The sequence below is a fragment of the Callorhinchus milii genome, unplaced genomic scaffold (assembly GCF_018977255.1).
Source record: "Callorhinchus milii isolate IMCB2004 unplaced genomic scaffold, IMCB_Cmil_1.0 Scaffold1, whole genome shotgun sequence".
NCBI lineage: Eukaryota > Metazoa > Chordata > Chondrichthyes > Chimaeriformes > Callorhinchidae > Callorhinchus > Callorhinchus milii.
In genome coordinates, this window is record NW_024704742.1 from 33,796,391 (window position 1) to 33,816,873 (window position 20,483).

The following is a 20,483-nucleotide window of genomic DNA, read 5'->3' on the forward strand; positions in this document are numbered from 1 at the left end:
TGTTAGCCTCTTTATGCCCAAGAGTAAAATAATACATTAACTCCAAGTCCAAAGGATTCAGTTCAGTGCTGGTTCTTAGAGAGACCACTGTTTTGATCAGCTGATTTTGGTACAAACAAGTGTATGTATACAAGACGGTGCAGTTATGTAGGTTCACCTGGTTTCCACAATCAACAACAACAACTTGCTTTTGTATAATGCCCCTCAGGCAGAGTAGCGTCCCAGAGCGCTTGCTAGGCTACATAGGTAGTGCTATTTCCCACCTCCCCTTTACCTTCCCCCCTCTCTTTACACTCCCCCAACTCCCATGTGTTGATAATGCATGTAAGTATATATTGAGAGAGGATGTACAACATAAAAACAAAGAGAAAGCGAAAGAGAGTGATGTGTACTGGATGTGTTAGACAAATCGCAGCGGGAGCAAAAAGACTCGGAACTAGTGAATATCAGATATGCTGTGGCTGATTCTCCAGAGCAAAGCTCAGATGCCTTTACAACACAGAATAAGGCTATTCGGTCCATTGTGTCCTTGCTGGCCTTTTAAAAGAGTAATCCATTTGGTCTCATTTACCTGCTTTGTTACCCAACCCTCTGTGTATTATTGATTTTTAAATATCTATTTTGTTCCCTCTTGAAAGCTAATAGGGATCCTGCCTTGACTGCCAGACACTGCAAAATATTCCACATCCTAATAACACTGTGTAAAAAAAACTTCCCCTAATCTGCCCCTTTGCTCCCTTGCTAACTACCTTCAATTGATCCTCTTAGCCACTGACTCAATGACCCGTAAAAATATTTTTTCTGTATCAAATCTAGCAAAACTTCTCATAAATTTAAAGACCTCTGTATCTGGTCTCCACTCAACCTTTTCTGTCCCAGTGAAAACAGACTTCACAGAAGTCAAAATGGAAGTAGCCAAGGGGAATATCAGAGCTTTGGCGGCAACACAGCCTGGATTTCTTAATTATAAATACTTTTTTGACTCCAGCAAATTAGATGTCGCTATCTTTCATACCCTAAATCAATTTCTTCTCTAAATGTATACAAGTGTTTGATTACCTGTTTGCTAGCAATCTTTGTACCAAAATACTTCTTTTAGGCTAGGGGTCTTGCCGTTTGCTGCAAGTGTGCTGAGAATATATGCGCAGGAGTAAACTCGTCTGTCACCCACACTCGCAACAATTATTCACCTCCTTGTGTTTATTGGAGCTTAAAATGAGAACTGACAGCAATTCACTGTAACAAAGTGTGTTTCCCCCCTACTCAAGGCCAAATCCTATTCATGTCCTGTAAATCCAGTTATTTCTCAACCCTCGTCTGCCAAGACAAGAAAGATAGGGCAGGAGCAAGAGCGCGTGGTTGCCCGTGGATGGATCTAGCGCCCCCCGCTGGCATTAAATCGCGCCCCTTTGCTGCAAACTCCTTCGGAATTCTCACCTTTGCAACGCTGGTACTCTGTCTTGTCCTCCTCTGACGGTTTCACTGGGGGTCCATCCAGGGCCCTCTTGCACTCTTGTAGGAGCGCTTCCACCTCTTGGTTATTCATGACCACTCGCTCGCCTATGAATTGAACGTCCCTGGGTGTTGGATGATCAATTACCTATGGGAAGACACAAAAGCTAGATAAAGGATCCTTCAGGCGAACTACCTGGTGAACAAAAGGGAGAAATGATTAACTAAACCGTCATCAATTATCTGTAAGGCTCAAGCAGGGCGAGATAATGCTCACACTGCAGCAAAATACACAAGAGCCTCCTCCCTCTGTGGATGTCGCGTGTGAATTTCTGGCGGGGGTTGGTGCTGAGGCGTCGGCAGCTGGGACACTCTTCCCACATACAAATGCATACAGGCACTGTCTGCACCCCACTTTCCAGCACGGACACCACTGGTTTTAGTTTGTAAAATAACTGTACAGTCTGGCTTTGTTGTAACATATTGCAGCGTACAACGAGTCAGACATACCACAGTAACGTGGGAGAACCCCGCAGTACATTGACTTCCTGTGGAGTAACAGCAGGGCTCCGTGATTTTTTGGGGTCTGACACACGCGGAAACCCATCACCACGCTTAAGAGTATCCAAACCAAGCTGAGATTTCCATGCATCCCATCTATGCATGGAAATCCCAGAGACAGATTGTTGGAATGGAATGCGCACTCTCTCCCTGGAGGGATGTATCCTGTTTACCTAATTCCAGAAAGTATTAGGCGCAGTTTGGCAAGAGCAAAGGTTTGAGCCCTCACTAGGTATATCGGCGATATACTTTGCAATATCAAAATATAATAAATATATAATAATATAACTCCAACCGAGTGTGAGCGGCTGTGATGTAAAGTTCTAACAGGGTTGTACTGTATGTATCCACTTATTGTAGAGTCTTCAGGCATGAAATGCAATACAGTCAGTGTAGATTACAATACATTTTAACCTAGAATAATGTTACTGACATGCGCCCATACACCTGCAGCAGTGCCTGAGATTAAACAATGTCCCGTAGATGTGCACTTGCCCCCAGAGCTGGTTACTGCTGTGGTTGGGGTTGACATTCTTGCTCCAGCAAAAGGTCCATTAGCCCTGTCCCCACATGCACACCCCACCCCCAAATGCACGCTGCGCCCCCACACGCACACCCCGCTCTCACACGCTCACCCTGCCCCCACACGTACGACCCCCTGCCACACACCTCATGTGAAGGTGGACATCAATAATTCAGAAGCTAAGATTCACTTTGATTCACTTAAAATAAAATAATCATTGTATTTGGTATGAGGTCCTTTCACATTAGCAAAACTTCTCAAAGCACGTCACAGGAATTTACTGTTAAGTGTAGTGACTGTGCATTTTGTTGTTAAACAATGGCAGGCAACTCACACAGAGCAATGTCCCACAAACAGCCATGAGGTGAATGGCCAATTATACTTGGGGTCATACTAGCCAGGACACAGTGAGAAATTCCCTTCTCGAATAGTGCCATAAGATCTTTGACATCCACCTGAACAGGCCGAAGGGACCTTGGTTTATCATCTAATGGATGGCATTGCTGACAATGCAGCTTCTCCAGCACTGTACTGCAGTGTCTGCCTGGACTCTGACTTCAATGCCCACATGGAGCTTGAACCCACAACCGTCTGACTCAGAGGCGTGAGTGATATCAACTGCGCCAGGCTGACTCTTTGACAGTACTTTGACACTGTATCTGACAAACCATAAACACATTCTTCCGTGAGTGGAAAACTTGACCCCAATACTGTGTCAGGGCTCTTGTGGGCGTTAACTGTTTTTTAAAATTAATTGAAACTGTATGTACCTTTTAATTTTCTGATGTAATGTTATAATAATAATAATAATAATCCTTGCATTTGATATTTTGATAAAATGACTGCATTAAAATGGAAGGAGAAAGGATTGAAGTTAAATAGCTACTTTTAATATGAAAAAATTCTGATTCTCAGATTAGTAGATATATTACCTCAGGGTCAATAACTAGTTATCTGTCAATCTTGGACAAAAGTGCATCTCACCTGATTTATTTTGAACTTATTGAAAGGACAGCCCTAAATACGACAGGGACATGTGAGCAATTGTCACACCTGCCTGCCCTGTCCACACTATTGCACAAGGACAAAAAACCTGTGTGTAAGAACAACGAGTTTAGCACAGCTGTACAGGCACCAGGGTGGAAGGTTGGATACAGTTAATGGGTGGAGAATGTAGCGTTTGTGGAGTCCTGAGCGTATTGGTTAGTACGCTCGCCTCGCATGCCAGAGGACTTGGGTTCATTTCCCAGGCAGGGTGTAATGTTGGGCAAGTTTCTTTACTCCACTGTTTACCTAGCAGTGAGTAGGAATCTGGTTGTTAGTCGACTGGCGGATCACTTTTCTGGGGTTAATAATCCCTTCAACAATAAATAAAAATAATAATTTGGTCACTCAATCCAGGATTGTTTGTGGGACACTGCTGTGCACAATTGGCTGCAGGAAATCCCATCTGAAAACAATAACCTAGGCTTCCCAGAGTGCCAGAAATCAACTTTATCTTAATTTCCAACGTTAATCTTCAACTCTTCCCATCCTTAAACTTTAACTGAGCAACTTACAATTTCTTTCAGCAATCTTATTGTAGGATTGGATTAATGACATGCAGAATAAAATTAAACTCTATTGTACGCCAGACATTCTGGTTTTTAATATGCATTGACATGAAGGGTTTCTTACTGAAACCCCTCGATTCTTATTCAGCCTGCCATCTAAAAATAGAGGGAGGATCTCAACTGGCATCAAACTCAGCAGTGACCCAAGAGGTAAACTACATTTACATTACTTTCTGACAAGAATCAAATTAGGCCTTTTGGACACAAGAACAGGCTTCTAGACTGCAACAGATGGGGCTGTGAATGTGCTCCCTAGGCAAACTATCAGCGACATCTGTAGCCTTCGAATTCTGCTGGTCTCAACCAATTAACAGGGAAGAAAAGGAGGCCTCATCCATCCGTCCAGTCAGAGCAGCAGCACGCATGTTATTGAAACTGAAACCTGCGTTGGCTAAAATGAGGATTAATTCTCCCCCCCCCCCAATAAAAAGGGCAAAACTAAACCATCGCAGAAAGAGACACTGATGAATAAATTGAGGGGAGATACAGAACAGGCAACAATATATATTGCAGATTTTTTTAAAAAAATCATACTTTTATTTCCCTTGTGGAAGAAGGAAGAAAGGAATTTGATCCACAAATTGTATTTCAGAGCACTCTCATTTCCAATCACTTGTTTTCAAATAATAGGAAACAATTGTCTTTATCCAATTGAGCGTTTTTGGGGAGGGGAATACGCAGCCTACAAAGTACATAGCCACTGCACTACACAGTATATCCTCTGAAGCACTTTGTGACGTCCTCCTGACATGAAAGGCACTATAACAAATGCAAAAATTATTATTATTATAAGCATTTAGCAAATAACACCCTTGCTGCGAATGATAATCATGAGGAAGGCTAGTCCAAAGACTCAGTGCTTCAGTTAATCTGATGATGCCTCAATACATTTCTATTTGCCTGGTTTTGCGGAGTTGCTAACACCCACAGCTTGAGATATTCTTTGTCAATGTTAATGAGAGCTGGACAGGCTTCTCCTTTCATACATATGTATGATCAGGGGACGTCTGCTGTGGCAAACTCACACAAGTGTAAGCAATAAAGGCGATGAATGCACTGAAATGCTATTAACTAATGAATCCGCACGCTTTTAAAATAATGCTTTTTTAAAAAAAGACTATTGAGCGGGATTGTTTTGCAGAAATGTGCTTTATGAGCTTCTAATGACAAAACTAAAAGTGCAATAAAGTTTAGCATTTTCCCATTTCTAAATGCTACGGGCATTCTCCAGTACAGAGCCCAAACCTTGTCCAACAATATCACACACAAGATCACAATATTCAAGCCTGAATCTGTTCTGTTTTGTTTTAACAGGAAACAAATGGGATCATTTAATCATCCTTGCACTCGAAATAGCGTCAATCATTATTACTATTATTATTTTGGTGTCAGCCTGACTCAAATAATAGCACAACTCACCTCCAAGTCAAAGGTTTGTGGGTTCAAACCCCACATCTGAACTCTGAACTCAGTCTCGGCTGACACTCCAATATAGTCTGGGACAGCACTGCATTTCTAGAGATGCCATTTTTGGATGAAATCTGGTCCCACCCACCCGTTTAGGTGGATGCTATAGATTCCATAGCACTGTTTGAGAAGGGAGTTTATCCTGGTCCTGATCAACAATCCCCCCAAACAAAAATTGGTAACCCACTCTCCATGGCTGTGCATAAATTAGCTACCATGTTCGCCTATAAAATGCAGTCACTATACATTATAGTAAATCCTGTGGAGCTCTTTGAGCTGTCTCTCCAATGTGAAATGCACTATATTAAATTAAGTTTTTATTATTATACCGTACAATATCTCAGAGGCTGCGCAGGTGTCAGGACTTGCTGTCAGGTAAAGTGGTGTTGGGTTTTACTCAACCCAGGGTGTCTGTATGATCACTTATTCTTTGGTGAGGATTTATTGCCCATTCCTGGTTACCCTGAGAAGGTGATATTCAGAAGGTGCCCTGGGGTGGAGCTCTTTAAACAGTGTACTTGTAAAGATCTGAAACTAGCTGAACATGACACTTGGGAGATTCCAAATAGTCCAAAATATTTTACCAGAGAGAAAATACAGATGAAGCATTTTTATTATTATTTCACCTATTCATTTTGGATTCTATGATTAACCCCATCTTTTCAAAATTACCTTTTAAAGCCAAAGCCCGAACTGTCTGAGTCAGCATCTCAGAGCTCGCAGCAGATCAGCTGTGATCACAGTGACGGAAATGTCTTTTGTCTCCAGCATTACAGTAGATGGTCGGCTGGTGTTGGCCGTTTGAGGATGATTGAATAATAAATAATAATTCTTACAACAATGTCATGTCATTGAGACATCTCAAAACACCTCACAGGATATACTGTAAAGTGGATTGACAGTGCATTGTGTGGGCGAAACATGGCAGCCAATTTGAACACAGCAATGTTCTGTATATGTCCCAATAGCCATGGGGTGAGTGACCATTTTTGAGGGGGGTTTATTGGCCAGAACACTGGGAGAAACTCTCTTCTTGAATATTGCCATGAGATCTTTAAAATCCACCTGAACAGGCAGATGAAATCTTGGTTTAACATCTCATCCGAAGGACGGCACCTCCGACAATGCAACATCCCCCCAGCACTGCATTGGATTGTCAGCTTAGACTGCATTACACTCAGAGGCGAGAGTGCTACCACCGTGCCAGGCTGATCTCAGCTGGGTAGGCAGTGGGTCACCCTGGACCAAAGATGGTGAATAACCACCTGGATCTGGACCACCTGGACCACCTGATTGTTATCCAATGACACCTGTTGGAGGATGCATATCCTCGGACATTGGATGAGTACAGGATCAGCCTAGGCTGTGAGGCTATTCATCGTCTACACATGTGAAGGGCAGCTATTTGGGTGAGGGGGCAGTGAGGCGTTGGCAGCTATAAAGCATTGAGGAGAGGAATCAAATAAACTGATTTTAATCTGAGAAATCAGAGTGTAATACTGCAGACAAATTGTTTTTGAAACGCAAATAAATTAAGGGAAGTTCTTCCGATGCAGGTGCTAACTCGGGCTTGGATGTAGTTCACAGGTACCAGCCGCTCCCTGATTTTACACTCGACTTCTTCACTTTCAAAACCTGTCTTAAAAACCTCTCTTGATTGTACCTATGGCCACCTCCCATCTATCTCTTACCCTGCTTAGGCTCCCACTCAATCTCTGTAAAACACCTCGACAGTTTCTCTGATGTACAAATCACTAAGGAAGAGCAAGGTATTGTTGTTATAATAATAATATAATAATAATCCTTGCATTTGATATAGCGCTTTTCACGTCTTCTAGATGTCTCAAAGCGCTTCACAGAATATACTGTAAAGTGAATTAACTGTATATTTGTGGGCGAAACGCGGCAGCCAATTGCGCGCAGCAGTGTCCCACAAACAGTCTTGGATTGAAAATGACCAATTTATTATTGTTTTGTTTTTTAGAGGGATTATTATTAGGTAGGTGGAGTAAGGAAACTTGCCCAAGGTTTCGCCCTGCCTGGAATTAAACCCAGGTGTCTCACTTGCAAAGCGAGTGCTCTAACCACTGAGCTACAGGAATCCACTGTTGACGATCTGCCTCCTCAAACCAAGTAGACCTGGTGGGAGGGGTTATTGGAGGTGGGAGGGGAAGCAGGAATCTTCTCTGTTGATTCCTAATAGATCTCTGCAAGCTAACATCATCAAGGCATCTCAAAGTGTATCACACAAATTTACTGTGACGTGTAGCCAATGTGTATTTAGTGCAAATGTGGCAGCCAGTTTGCACACAAAATCTCCCACAAACAGCTAAGAGTGAATGATCAATTTGTATCTGGGGGCTTGTTAACCAAGACATGGGGAAATGCTCCCTTATCTTTTTGAATAGTGCTAAAGAATCTTTGATACACATCTGAACTTCCGTTTAATATCTCACCTGATGGAAAGCACCTCTGACAATGCAATTCACCCTCAGCCAACTCCTTAATAATTATAGTAACAATTAATAATAATCCTTGCAGCTGAAACAACACCTTTCGAACTGGGAGGATGTCCCAAAGCACCACTCATTTCTTTTTTTGAATAGTGTCATGGGATCTTAGCGTCCACTTGAACAGGCAGATGGGACCTTGGTTAACATCTCATCCGAAGAACGGTACCTCCAACAATGTAACACCCCCCCAGCACTGCATCGGTGTGTCATCTTAGACGATTTGATTCCAAGTCCTGACGTAACATTCTGACTCAGAGGCGAGTGTTACCACTACATTGGTATTTGCCTCCAGTACCAACTCCAGCTTGTCTGGCAGACATCAAGGCCTGGATGAGTGTAAACTTCCTGCAGCTGAATGTGGACAAGACGGAAAGCCATACTTCTTGGCTCCCTTCAACGTTTTCACTCCTGCGGATTTAAACTCCTCAAACTCCCTGGGCTCTCCCTCGGACTCACCAAACCAGTGCGCATCCTAGGCGTCCCGTTCGACACCCAACTGTCCTTCCTCCCCCACATCTTTGGTCCCCGACTGCTTTCTTCCACCTCGGCCACATTGCCAGCCACCGTCCGTACCTTACCTCAAATGCAACCGAAACTCTCGTGTATGCGTTTGTCACCTCTCGCTTGGATTACTCCAATACACTCCTCACCGGTCTCCCCAGCTCCACCATTCACAAGATCCAGCTCATTCAAAACTCTGCCGCCCGCATACTGACCCAGACCAAACTCTGTACCCACATCTCACGAGTTCTGGCCAGGCTCCACTGGCTCCCCATCACTGAATAGGTCAACTTCAAGATCCTCACTCTCGTGTTCAAACCTATTCACTCCCTGGCACCTTCCTACCTCTCTGACCTCCTCACTCCCCAGTCCACCACCCGGCGCCTCCGCTCGACTGGCACCGGCCTCCTACTTATGCCTCGGACCTTCCGCCCCACCATCAGAGGTTGTGCTTTCAGCCACTACGCTCCAAAACTCTAGAACACTTTCCCTCAATCCCTCCGCCTTGCTCCCTCTCTCCCCTCTTTCATGTCTCGCCTGAAAACTTTCCTGTTCGACCGTACTTATGGTTACCTCCCCCCGGTTCGGAGTCAGGCTCCGCCACTGTTAAGCGTTCTGAGATGTTACCCTGCGTGGAGGGCGCTAAATAAGTGCAAGTTGTTATTGTTGTATTGGCAATTAAAATAGGATTTCTGAAATGGGTCACATTCATCTTTCCTTTTCTCTCCAACTCCCTCCCTTTCCCACCCCACCCCTGCTCTACTGAAGCCCTCACTTCACCTGCTGAGCCATTGCCTGCCATCTTGGTATCTCAGTGATCATTCTGGCAAGTGTTGGCTATGAAACAAGTTACCATCTGGCACCGCCATGTGGGCAGCAAAGATACTGAGCTCAACTGTGCCTAAAACAAGCTGAGTCAGTGCAATAACAAGGAGACTTGTAAATGGAGCCATACCCCTCAGCTTGGTTTGAACAGTTTTCATGTGGATTCACATTTTTTTTCAAGTGACGCAAATAAATTGACATCCTTTCAAATCCTGCTGCTTTTTTAAAATTCATTGTGAGAGCGTTTCCAATGTAGCAACTGCAATCATGTCAGGGCATTGACACCCAGCACAAACTTTACCTTCAACACGTCAGTGACTGTGTGTCGAAAAATAAATCAGTCAAAAGATTATGCTGACCCATATAGTGGAAAAGGTTTGTTAGCACATGCGGAGATGGCAAAATCATAAGAGGTGTTTGGATAAAAAGGGAAGCCCATACGATCTCCTCCTATTAGAATTTCAATCCTATCTTCTACCCTCTACGGTAGCAATCTGGTTCAGTCCTAGCCTCAACCACTCATCCCTGCTAACAATTCCAGCTGTTGACCAGACACAGTGTAAAATAAATTTCCTGTTGTCTGTCCTAAACTTACCTTCATAACCTTGATCTTGTGACCTCTCCTGCTGCCTGCCATAACTAAAAATATCAGAAATAGAATCTGTTAATTTCCTTGGGCCAGTGTTATGTACCATGTGGGTTCGTTTGGATTCAGGAATACAGCAAAACTATGTTCTGTAATAAATTCAAAGTGATAAACATCAGTTATTAAAAAATTGGCAAGTTTTCATTCATTCCTCAGAAGCGCTCTGAGACACTACCCTGTGTGGAGGGCACGATATAAGTGTAAATTGTTGAAATCCAAGACAATGGCTTAATCGCCAAACCAATTCTAACTATGTTGGGTCTTGCTTGGCTATTGCTAAACTAAGCTGCTTTAAGTCAGTAACCAGTGACCTCGGCTGACACTCCAATACCCCCCATCACTTCTAAATTGATAAATTTGTGCAGATTCTGAGGTGGATAGAGTGTGCCCTCAAGTGGCAGAACGAAGAATGGCAGAACGAAACCTAATCTCAATTTAAATTCCGTAAATTGCACTAATCTTATAACCAGTATACAACAATAATGATAGTCCTTGCCTTGATCAATTTTATCATGGTTTGGGATTTTGATCAGGAGATCAGGAAAAGCTCCCTTCAAATAGTGCAATGAGGCATTTAACTTCCACCTGAACACACAGATAGGATCTTGTTTTTAGACCCCATCCGAAGGACACCACCATTGATAATGCAGCAGTCCCCCCCCCCCCCCACAGCACTACATTGGAGTGTCAGCCTAGGATGCGAGTTCAAAGTTTTGTGGGCGAAATACCCACAAAATAAACTGCAACATCGCACCCGATCTATGGGTTTGTGTTGTTAAGCATATCAGGACAACACTCTGATGTACGATTTTAAGAATATTTTCTCTCCCTCTATGGGCACACAGAGTGTGCTGCCCGTTCAACCTCCATCAGTTCTGCTCCCTGTAGCAATATACTACAGAAAAGCATTCTCCTAGTAACCAGACTGCTACCACTGAAGGTCACAAGAGGCCTAAATGGGCCCTGCAATCACGGCCTTGACAACAACTAAATTCAGTGACTTGTTACTCAATCAGACAAATCTGATTTGTGACAAATCTCTTGATTTTTATAACCTATAACCGTGATAAGTGTAATTTTTTTCCCCTCAAGTTATGTGATTTGGGGATTTTCCCATAATAAGTGACTCCACTAAAGGCTCTGTAAGTTTACGATCAAGTGGAAAGTAACCCAGTTGGTTTTTCACTGTGAAGCGACTTGAATGGAGAAGACTTTCTGAGCTTCCGACTAAACAGCCTGTTCACACTGGCAGCCACAGCAATCTTCTTTTCTGGTCTACGTTCAATGTTTTACTTCAAATGATAGTTCATGGTTCAAATACTGATCTTGCGGTGTCACGGGATCAGAAGAAATCACAAGGGACACAAGGAATAAAGAAGCCCAATGGACAAAGACCAGGAGCTCACTGGCCCAGATCTCAGTCCATGCGCTTTGGGACGTCCTCCCGACGTGAAAAGCGCTGTATCAAATGCAAGAATTATTATTATTATTATTAATATTAGTGGAGCGGCATTCAGACCATCGGGGACCAAACTTAACACTGTGACACAAAAAAAAACAACCCCCCACCACCGGGTAACAGCAGCACCGACACACCATCGGGGTCGCTCTCTCCGGTGTACACCTCCGTCGCAGCGCTCAATCTCTTTGCCCGTCTGAAACCCCGACACTGCAGTCAACGCGACCTCACCCCCCGCGCCCTCTGCGCAGTGCACAACGCACAGCGCTGCGACTTCTGAAGGAAATACGGTTTTCTTTCTCGCGACGATGCGTTACCTTTTTTTTTCCTCCTCGGATTTTTTTATTTTATTTATTTATTTATTTTTTCGCGGCCTCTTCCGGGTTAAAGGGATTCGGGAGCGGACACACACACACACACACAGTGAATTGCTCCGTAAGGTTCAGCTCTCAAAGTGACGCGCGGAAAAAGAAAAACAAAAAAAAAAAGGGCCTCTGAGAGATTGTCGGCAAAATGCAGCGGCGAAACCCGACCATTGGGGGGACTCCGCTCTCCGGGAAATTCCAGACCCCGCCCCAAGCGGGGAATTCCCGACCCGTGTGACCTCATCGCCCCTCTGTGACCTCATCGCCCCTCTGTGACCTCACAGCTCCAGCCTCCTCGCCCCTCTGTGACCTCACAGCTCCAGAATTCCCGACCCTCTGTGACGTCACAGCTCCAGCCTCCCCGACCCTCTGTGACCTCCAGAATTCCCGACCCTCTGTGACGTCACAGCTCCGGAATTCCCGACCCTCTGTGACGTCACAGCTCCGGAATTCCCGACCCTCTGTGACGTCACAGCTCCAGAATTCCCGGCCCTCAGTGACCTGTCCCCAGCCCCGCGGGGCTCCCTCTGGACTTGTCTCCTCAACCCCCCGCCCTACCCCCTCACCCCCTCACTCCCCCCTCACCCCCCCCCTCAGCCCCACCCCCTCACTCCCCTCAGCCCCACCCCCCCCCACCCCCTCACCCCACCCCCTCACTCCCCCTCAGCCCCACCCCTCACCCCCCCCCTCAGCCCCACCCCTCACTCCCCTCAGCCCCCCCCCTCAGCCCCCCCCTCACCCCCCCACCCCCCCCTCACCCCACCCCCTCAGCCCCCCTCACCCCCCCCCTCACCCCCCTCACCCTCACCCCCCTCACCCCACCCCCTCACCCCCCTCACCCCCCTCAGCCCCACCCCTCAGCCCCCTCACCCCCCTCACCCTCACCCCCCATCACCCCACCCCCCTCACCCCCCTCACCCCCTCAGCCCCACCACCTCAGCCCCCCCTCACCCCCCCTCACCTCACCCCCCCCCCACCCCCTCACCCCCCTCAGCCCCACCCCCTCACCCCCACCCCCACCCTCACCCCCCTCAGCCCCCCTCAGCCCCACCCCCTCAGCCCCACCCCCTTCAGCCCCACCCCCTCACCCCGACCCCTCACCCCCGGGGGCAACGATGACCAGACCACAGGAGAGCCGCGGAGGGCCTCCAGTTCCCAGGGCACAGGCGCCGCCCGGAGTGCGATTGGTCGCTGGAGATGTCATTAACCGCAACAGCGTCGACACTAATATTTTGTTCACTCAGTGCATCTCCCAACAGCAAAGCTCTCAGTCAGTCACTCACCACCAGCGGCTCAATCCACTGCAGTGCCACAACGCCGAGGCTGAGAGCTGCAGCGCGTCTCTCAAGCAACGTTGGTACTCCCTCTCTCCCTCTCTCTCGTTAGCTCCAGTCGGAACAAGTTGGAACAGAAGGTGTGTATATGGAGTATATATAACGGCTGCAGTTCGTCACAACCATTTGTTTTAATCATCAGAAGTTAAACGACTTAAGATTTATTCGTAAGGTATTAAGACTTAAGGTTTATTCATGTCCGGACTGATGCCCCGATAACGCCGTGAGACCGCTGCACTGTTGGAGCTGCTGTCCTTCAGTGTAAGGACATCACGGTGAGAGGTGTTGTACAAATCCAATGGCACCGTTTAGAAAAAAAGAAGTGAGTTCCGTTTTTGAATAGTGTGCCCCGGTCAACATACCCCCACATAGCATCGCTTACAGCACTCGCTTTGCAAGAGGGAGACCTGAGTTCAATTCCAGGCAGAGGGCGAAACCTCGGGCAAGTTTCCTTACTCCACACTGAGCCTAATAATAATCCCTCCAAAACCCAAAACGATAATAAATTGGTCATTTTCAATCCACGACTGTTTGTGGGACATTGCTGTGCGCAATTGGCTGCCGCGTCGGCCCACAAATATACGGTCAATTCACTTTACAGTGTGTTCTGTGAAGCGCTTTGGGACGTCCTCCCGACGTGAAAAGCGCTATATCAAATGCAAGGATTATTATTATTATTGTTAAAGGGGGCAAGTGTGGACTGAGATTTACAACAACAACAAGATTCCATTTATAGAGCGCCTTTCACGTCGGGAGGACGTCCCAAGGCGCTACTCTACAATGACTCTACAGAAAGCAATGTTTCTATGCTTATTGACACTTGGGCAGATATTATCTGCAGAACCGTTTTCTTTTGGGCACCCGGGTATATATATATATATTTACCCGTATGCACGAATTCATCATCATGCTTTAGAGTATTCAAACCAATTCCACGCATCCCACCTACACCTGGAAATTCCAGAGATATTTATTGGAATGCGCACTCTCTGCCTCCAGGGACTGGTGTCCTGCTGGAGCCAAACCAGCTAAACCACATAGTTTGCCATGCGGAGGATTTATTTAGATGTGAAGATTACTTGACATGTATTTTCGACCTGTTTTACTTTGGGGATCAGGGAGTATTGGTGAAGAACTTTTCTCGAAGATGGTGAGGTTGAATTCACAAATAGTTTTGGATTCAGGTAGGATGAGTGGCCTTTTCTTATCCTTTCTTTTTATTTCATTAATTTCATTTTCATTTTGCCCACAAATATACAATACTTCACACATATATAATATAAATATACAGTTAATTCACTTTACCATCGCTCAGATCTTCAGCTGTCTTTTAAAGGGACCATGAAAAGCCAAAAAAGAAGTTGCTCCTTTCCTCCTCAAAGTACAGAAACATTGCAGATTTCCTTCTCACTTTTAAAATGTAAAGAGAAGACGAGAACAGAATAAGATGAAGAGATGATAATAATAATAATAATAATCCTTGCATTTGATATAGCGCTTTTCACGTCGGGAGGACGTCCCAAAGTGCTTCACAGAACACACTGTAAAGTGAATTGACTGTATATTTGTGGGCGAACGCGGCAGCCAATTGCGCACAGCAATGTCCCACAAACAGACGTAGATTGAAAATGACCAATTTATTATTCATTATTATTGTTTTTATTTATTATTGGTTTTGGTTTTGGAGGGATTATTATTAGGCGTGTGGAGTAAAGAAACTTGCCCAAGGTTTCGCCCTCTGCCTGGAATTGAACTCTGGTCTCTTGGGTTGTATATTCTCATGTTTCCTCAAGTTGTATATTCTCAAGTTTCCTCAAGTTGAGGCTTGCTTGCTTGCTTAATGTTTTTTTTAAATTAGGTTACTCACTGGTGTAGTTTTGAACTGGACAGCCCAGTTTTTTGAGTGTGATATCTAAGAGCTTCTAAAATGTAAACTTTGAAAGAAAACTTGTTTGAAGTTTTTTTTAAGAAGACCCTCTTCATATTTTGTTTTACTTCAATAGACATGAAATTCCACTTGTTGGTGGCATGCATGGAATTCTGTCTAGTTTGCAAATTCCTGATGTGCTGATACATTTCCGTGTGTGTCAGACATTTGGCTGACAAAAACAAAATTCTTAAAATTTAAGCCTTAAAATTAAAGCCTGAAGACAAATTGTCCACAGTCTTAAATTTTAAGACATTGTCTGGTGAACTTTCAGATATTTTACTGTTGTTCTATGTAACTCTGTCACTTTCTTCTGAATTCCCTCCCATTTTGCTCACTCCCTTTCTGCTTTCAATACCAAATCCCTCTGAAACAAAACCTTACCTCTTTGACTGACTCCCTGGCCACCTCGTCTTCCTTGCTTGTCTGAATGATACAATGTCAGAGTTTGCTCCTTCAAGAAGCCAGCCATTCTTATTCCTTGCTCTTTTCCATATCCTCTAATTGCTGTCCTGTAGCTCAGTGGTTAGAGCACTCGCTTTGCAAGCGAGAGACCTGAGTTCAATTCCAGGCAGAGGGCGAAACCTTGGGCAAGTTTCCTTACTCCACACAGAACCTAATAATAATCCCTCCAAAACCCAAAACAATAATAAATTGGTCATTTTCAATCTACGACTGTTTGTGGGACATTGCTGTGTACAATTGGCGGCCGCGTTCGCCCATAAATATACAGTCAATTCACTTTACAGTGTGTTCTGTGAAGCACTTTGGGACGTCCTCCTGACGTGAAAAGCGCTATATCAAATACAAGGATTATTATTATTATAAGGATTATTATTAAGGTACTATATTAAATGCAAGGATTATTATTCTTAGTGTAGTATGTTAGTAATGTGCTGCTGATGATGGACATTGGTAAATAATAGAGATTGTATTTTAGTCTGGGTCAGGATCTGAATAACTCTGTTTCTGTCGAGAGCGGGTAATATGCAATGGTACAATTTTGCATGGAACAAATAGCATCTGAATGACATTGAAACTATAATGGTTCTGATGGGTAGATTTTATGGTTCCCACCTGAAATTATTGCTGAGAAAGCACAAAATTGATTTGGTAAAACTCCATGTCTTAATTGTTTTCATTCGTGGCGTACGCAGTGCAGTTATTGTGCTCATCACAAATACTTATTTGCTTTGCAGAAGAATAAACTTGACAGAATGTCTTGTGACAGAACAGCCTTTGAAACTGCTGAGACGGAAGAGACCATAACTTGTCTGAACATCCATATCTACCATCCACAGCCGACCGTGTTTCAGTCTCTCACTTTGGACAAGAAGTTGAAATTCCGAACTGATGAGGTGCTGAAGTTTGGACGTGACTCAAATATCTGTAATTTTCCGTTAATAGACAAACGGGCCTCACGAATCCAGTTCAGCATTCAGGCTGTTAGATTCCTTGAAAGTACAGAACTTTGTTTTGAAATTAAAAATTTGAGCCTAAAGACTAAAATCTCTGTGGATTTTGCAATCTTGAATCACCTCAACAAGGTAGAGTTGTTAAGGAGGGGCCTGTTGCGGTTTGGTGAGTATCAGCTTTGCTTGGAAAAAGAAGATGGAGAATCCAGAGAACAGTTTGAAATCCTTTTCAAGTTGTCCCTCGTTCCACTGTATTCAGAGAGAGTGGTGGAGTCTCTAAACATTTCAGTTCCTGAATCTGGCATCTTGAACAATGGAGGGATTACATCTTCTCTCAGTTCTTTGGCGATTCCAGTGGAGATGGATGAAAATGACTTAAATAAACCAACTTAGTCTCATAGCAACAGACGACAAAATTTGCGATAAGCCTTGGTCTGTGCTGAGTAGGCTGACCTCGGCTGGAGATCAGTGTTCTAAATGACCTGAGTGGGGCCATCGTGTGCACAAAATGGTGTACATTAAAGGGTGTATGTATAATGGCACATTGGAGAATCCCTGAGATTAACATGTAAACTGCTAGACATAACGTTATACAACAAAATCTAATAGTTGTCTATTTAGTCTCTTTTAGTATCCAATATAATTTAATTGGTATTTAATTGTAGTAATGAGTGATGATAATGAGAAAAATAATCGTTACATTTGTTATAGTGCCTTTCACGTATGGAGGATCTCTCGAAGCACTTCACAGGATATATTGTAAAATGGACTGACTATTTTGTCGGCGAAACATGGCAACCAATTGCACACAGCAATATCCTCAAACCGCCATGGAGTGATTGACCAATTTTATTTGGAGGATTGTTGGCCAGGACACTCTGAGAAACCCCTTCTCTTTCTGAATAGGTCCATGGGATCTTTAACATCCAACTGTAAAGGCAGATGGGACCTCAGTTAAACATCTCATTTGACTGACGGCACCTCCAAGAATGCAACTCCAGCACTGCATTGGAGTATTAGCTTAGACAATATGATTCCAAGTGCTGACGTGACATGAATGCATAACCTTCTGATTCAGAGGCAAGAATACTACCACTGAGCCAGGCTGACACACATTTATAGATGAATGCCGCAGTCCAATTGCACACAACAATGCTCCACAAAGTTAAATGTGAAGCCATGAAATGCATGACCAATTTTATTTTGGGGGATTGTTGACCAGGACACTGGGAGAATCTCCCCTCTGTTTTTGAGTCATGCCACGAGCAGGCAGTCAGGAACCTCGGTTATCAACCTGTCCACTCCCTTCGTTCAGCGGGCTCTGGCCTGCTCCATGTCCTCCACTTGGCCCGCCCCATCATTGGAACTCCATCCCTTCGCCTCGCTCCCTTGCCTCCTTCAAGGCACGTCTCAAGATCCTCCTCTTCGACCCTTCTTTTGGCAACCCTCCCTACCATGAAAGGCACTGTACAAGGTGAATTATATTATATGAACTTGGACAATACACAGATTAGGTATGATAATGGAACATGGACTGACTTACACTTGTGGCTAACCACTTGAATGCATTATTATACTTGTCATGTACAGTGGAAGCCGTTGAATTTGGACACCGTTTGTTTTGGACAAACCTCCAGTTCCCAATTGTTTCAATTGTAAGCCTATTTAAACTATTCCAGATTATTTGGACATTAATCAGAATAATTCAGACAAAATCCGGCACTGGTTGTCGCACCTGCATGGACCTTTTTTATAATCCACTCGGGTGCTGACATAGGAGCAGCACCTTTGAGAATTTGCTAAGTGTGTCTGCATGCAAAATCCATGTAATGCTCTCGCACTGTGCTTTAAAAAAGACAGAGCTCTCATCCCATCCCTCGCGATCAGTTTGTGTCAAAATCATGTCGACGAAAGTATCTCTAATGCACCAACAGAAGCTAGAAGTTTTAGACCAAGTCAGAAAAGAGCAGCATGGAACTCCTCTATGAGGTCTAGCCAGAAGACTCAACGTGAAGAAGTCGATGCTGGCTAACCTAATTGCCAACAAACAGAAGCTGCGCAACACAGCTGCCTTGAGGCAATGTTGGTCTCCTTAAGAAGAAGAAGTGCAAAGGAACAGATCCAGAGGTGGACTATGCTCTTCTTATGTGGTTCTAAAGGGTATCCATCAAGGGTCTGCTGCTCAATGGAACCATCCTCAAAGCTAAAGCAGAGAGCCTGGCGCGCGACCTCAGTAAGTTGGACATCTCTGCGTACCACAACATCTTGTACAACTTGATTACTGGAGTAAGACCAACCTCAGGAACTGCTCTCTTCCTACAAATGTTCTAACACATTTCAATGAAATTGTCACGAGCATTAGGGAGATATGCTATACTCATCTTGTGCAGTCTGACTTGAGAGAATTTTTTTTATTAAAAAGGTTCACATTTTTGTAACTTGAGATTTTATACAACTTGCTTTTTCACTTTATTGTAAATAAAGCCTCCTGTTTATAAAGAGACAATCACCTTTGTAAATGATCACTGAGCATTCTTTCAGGTCTTTATTTACGTACCAGGTGTAATTAGTGCTGTAACAGGTCACACAATGAAGTAAACTGGGTGCTATTTAATGGATTGATTTTGGATAACTTTGGATGCCAGTCGATTCAGATAAAACACCCTGCCCTGACATGTGCAATTGAAGCGGCTTCCACCGTATTGGAATGTATCCAAAGGAATAAGAATACAAAGAATTACTGCACTCGGCCCAACTAATCCATGCCAGTGTTTATACTCCACACGAGTCTCCAGGATTTGTGGCCAGTTCAGTAGAGTATGCTTCGTTTTAGAAACTGATCTTTTCCCCTCTCCTCCACCACCCTTCAGACTTATCTAGATTATAGGGCTTTCGTTCCTCTTAACTAATGCCTTTGCACTTCTCAAAAGCAAACATAGCTGAAAAAGCATACAATTACTAGAACTTTGATCACTAACAGTGCCACAGAACCTTTATGAACCAAGGGAAATGAGTCAATGACACCAATATAACATCTCATTGCCTCGTCTGAAGCAATGAAACTATAAATGACACCACCAAATTTGCTTTCTTGTATCTTACTGGAATACAACAGCTGGTGGAGATGGGTAGCTGCAAACTGTAAATGACTTACAAAGTATTGACAAAGAATGTACACTATGGAAACAGGCCACTCGGCCCAACCAGTCCATACGTGTTTATTCTGCAAATGCACCCTACCCAGTCCTTTAATCGTTTCCACATCTTCTATTCCTCTTTCTCGTTAAGGCCAAGCTTCCTCTTGAATGCATCTATAACTCTGATGCAACCATCACTTCAGGCAGTGAGTTCCATAATCTCCACAACTGCCCTTTGTGTGAAGTAATTCCTCCTAAATTCTTTTTTGATCCCCTAGTTGCTATCTTATATTTGTGTACCCTGGTTACGGACTCCACAGCCAGTGGAAACAGCCTATTTATGTCAACCTTATTGCCCCCATTTTTTTTATAATTTTAAACACTTCTATTAGGTGCCCTTTAAATGTCTTTAGAGAAAAAAGATCTAACCTATCTCAATTTATCCTGATAGCAGTAACCAGCAAGCCCTGGTATTATCCTTGTAATCCTACACTGTACTCTTTCCATCACTGCTATATCCTTTCTATAGTGCGTGGACCAGAATTAGACACAATACTCCAAATGTGATCTAACAAAGATTTTATATAAATTCAACATCTCCTCATTCTATCTCTGGTTATAAAGCCCAATACCCTCTCAGCCTTTTATTCATAGCCTTATCTACCTGTGTAGCTACTTTTAGAGATTTGTCTATCTGAATCCCCGCATCTCTTTGCTCCTCCTCGCCTCTTAGGTTTCTACCATC

At 44.1% G+C, this 20,483-nt stretch overlaps 2 protein-coding genes across 4 annotated transcripts in view; one reads left to right on the forward strand and one right to left on the reverse strand.

The window, feature by feature from the left end:
* alpk1 (alpha-kinase 1) overlaps positions 1-13,292 on the reverse strand; it is a 47,673-nt gene extending 34,381 nt beyond the window's left edge. The window contains exons 1-2 of the mRNA XM_007897008.2: positions 13,209-13,292; positions 1,438-1,600 (exon numbers count right to left, since the gene is read on the reverse strand). Of these exons, the coding sequence (XP_007895199.2) occupies positions 1,438-1,546 (109 nt within the window). The 5' untranslated portion in view covers positions 1,547-1,600; positions 13,209-13,292. The remainder of the gene's footprint in view (positions 1-1,437; positions 1,601-13,208) is intronic.
* On the forward strand, positions 13,088-17,336 carry tifa (TRAF interacting protein with forkhead associated domain). Of its 3 annotated transcripts, XM_007897007.2 has the most exons (3): positions 13,524-13,581; positions 14,378-14,443; positions 16,386-17,336. In XM_007897007.2, exon 3 carries the CDS (start codon positions 16,404-16,406, stop codon positions 16,992-16,994), a length of 591 nt encoding a protein of 196 aa, XP_007895198.2. In that variant the 5' UTR covers positions 13,524-13,581; positions 14,378-14,443; positions 16,386-16,403; the 3' UTR covers positions 16,995-17,336. The 3 variants fall into 3 exon arrangements, with proteins under 3 accessions (XP_007895196.2, XP_007895198.2, XP_007895197.2); XM_007897005.2 differs by lacking the exons at positions 13,524-13,581; positions 14,378-14,443 and adding an exon at positions 13,088-13,339; XM_007897006.2 differs by lacking the exon at positions 13,524-13,581 and having other exon boundaries at positions 14,314-14,443.
* The last annotated feature ends 3,147 nt before the right edge of the window (positions 17,337-20,483 follow it).

Bases quoted from the DNA above. Each gene is read 5' to 3' on its own strand.
- tifa (XM_007897005.2), top strand. From the start codon at position 16,404: ATGTCTTGTGACAGAACAGCCTTTGAAACTGCTGAGACGGAAGAGACC.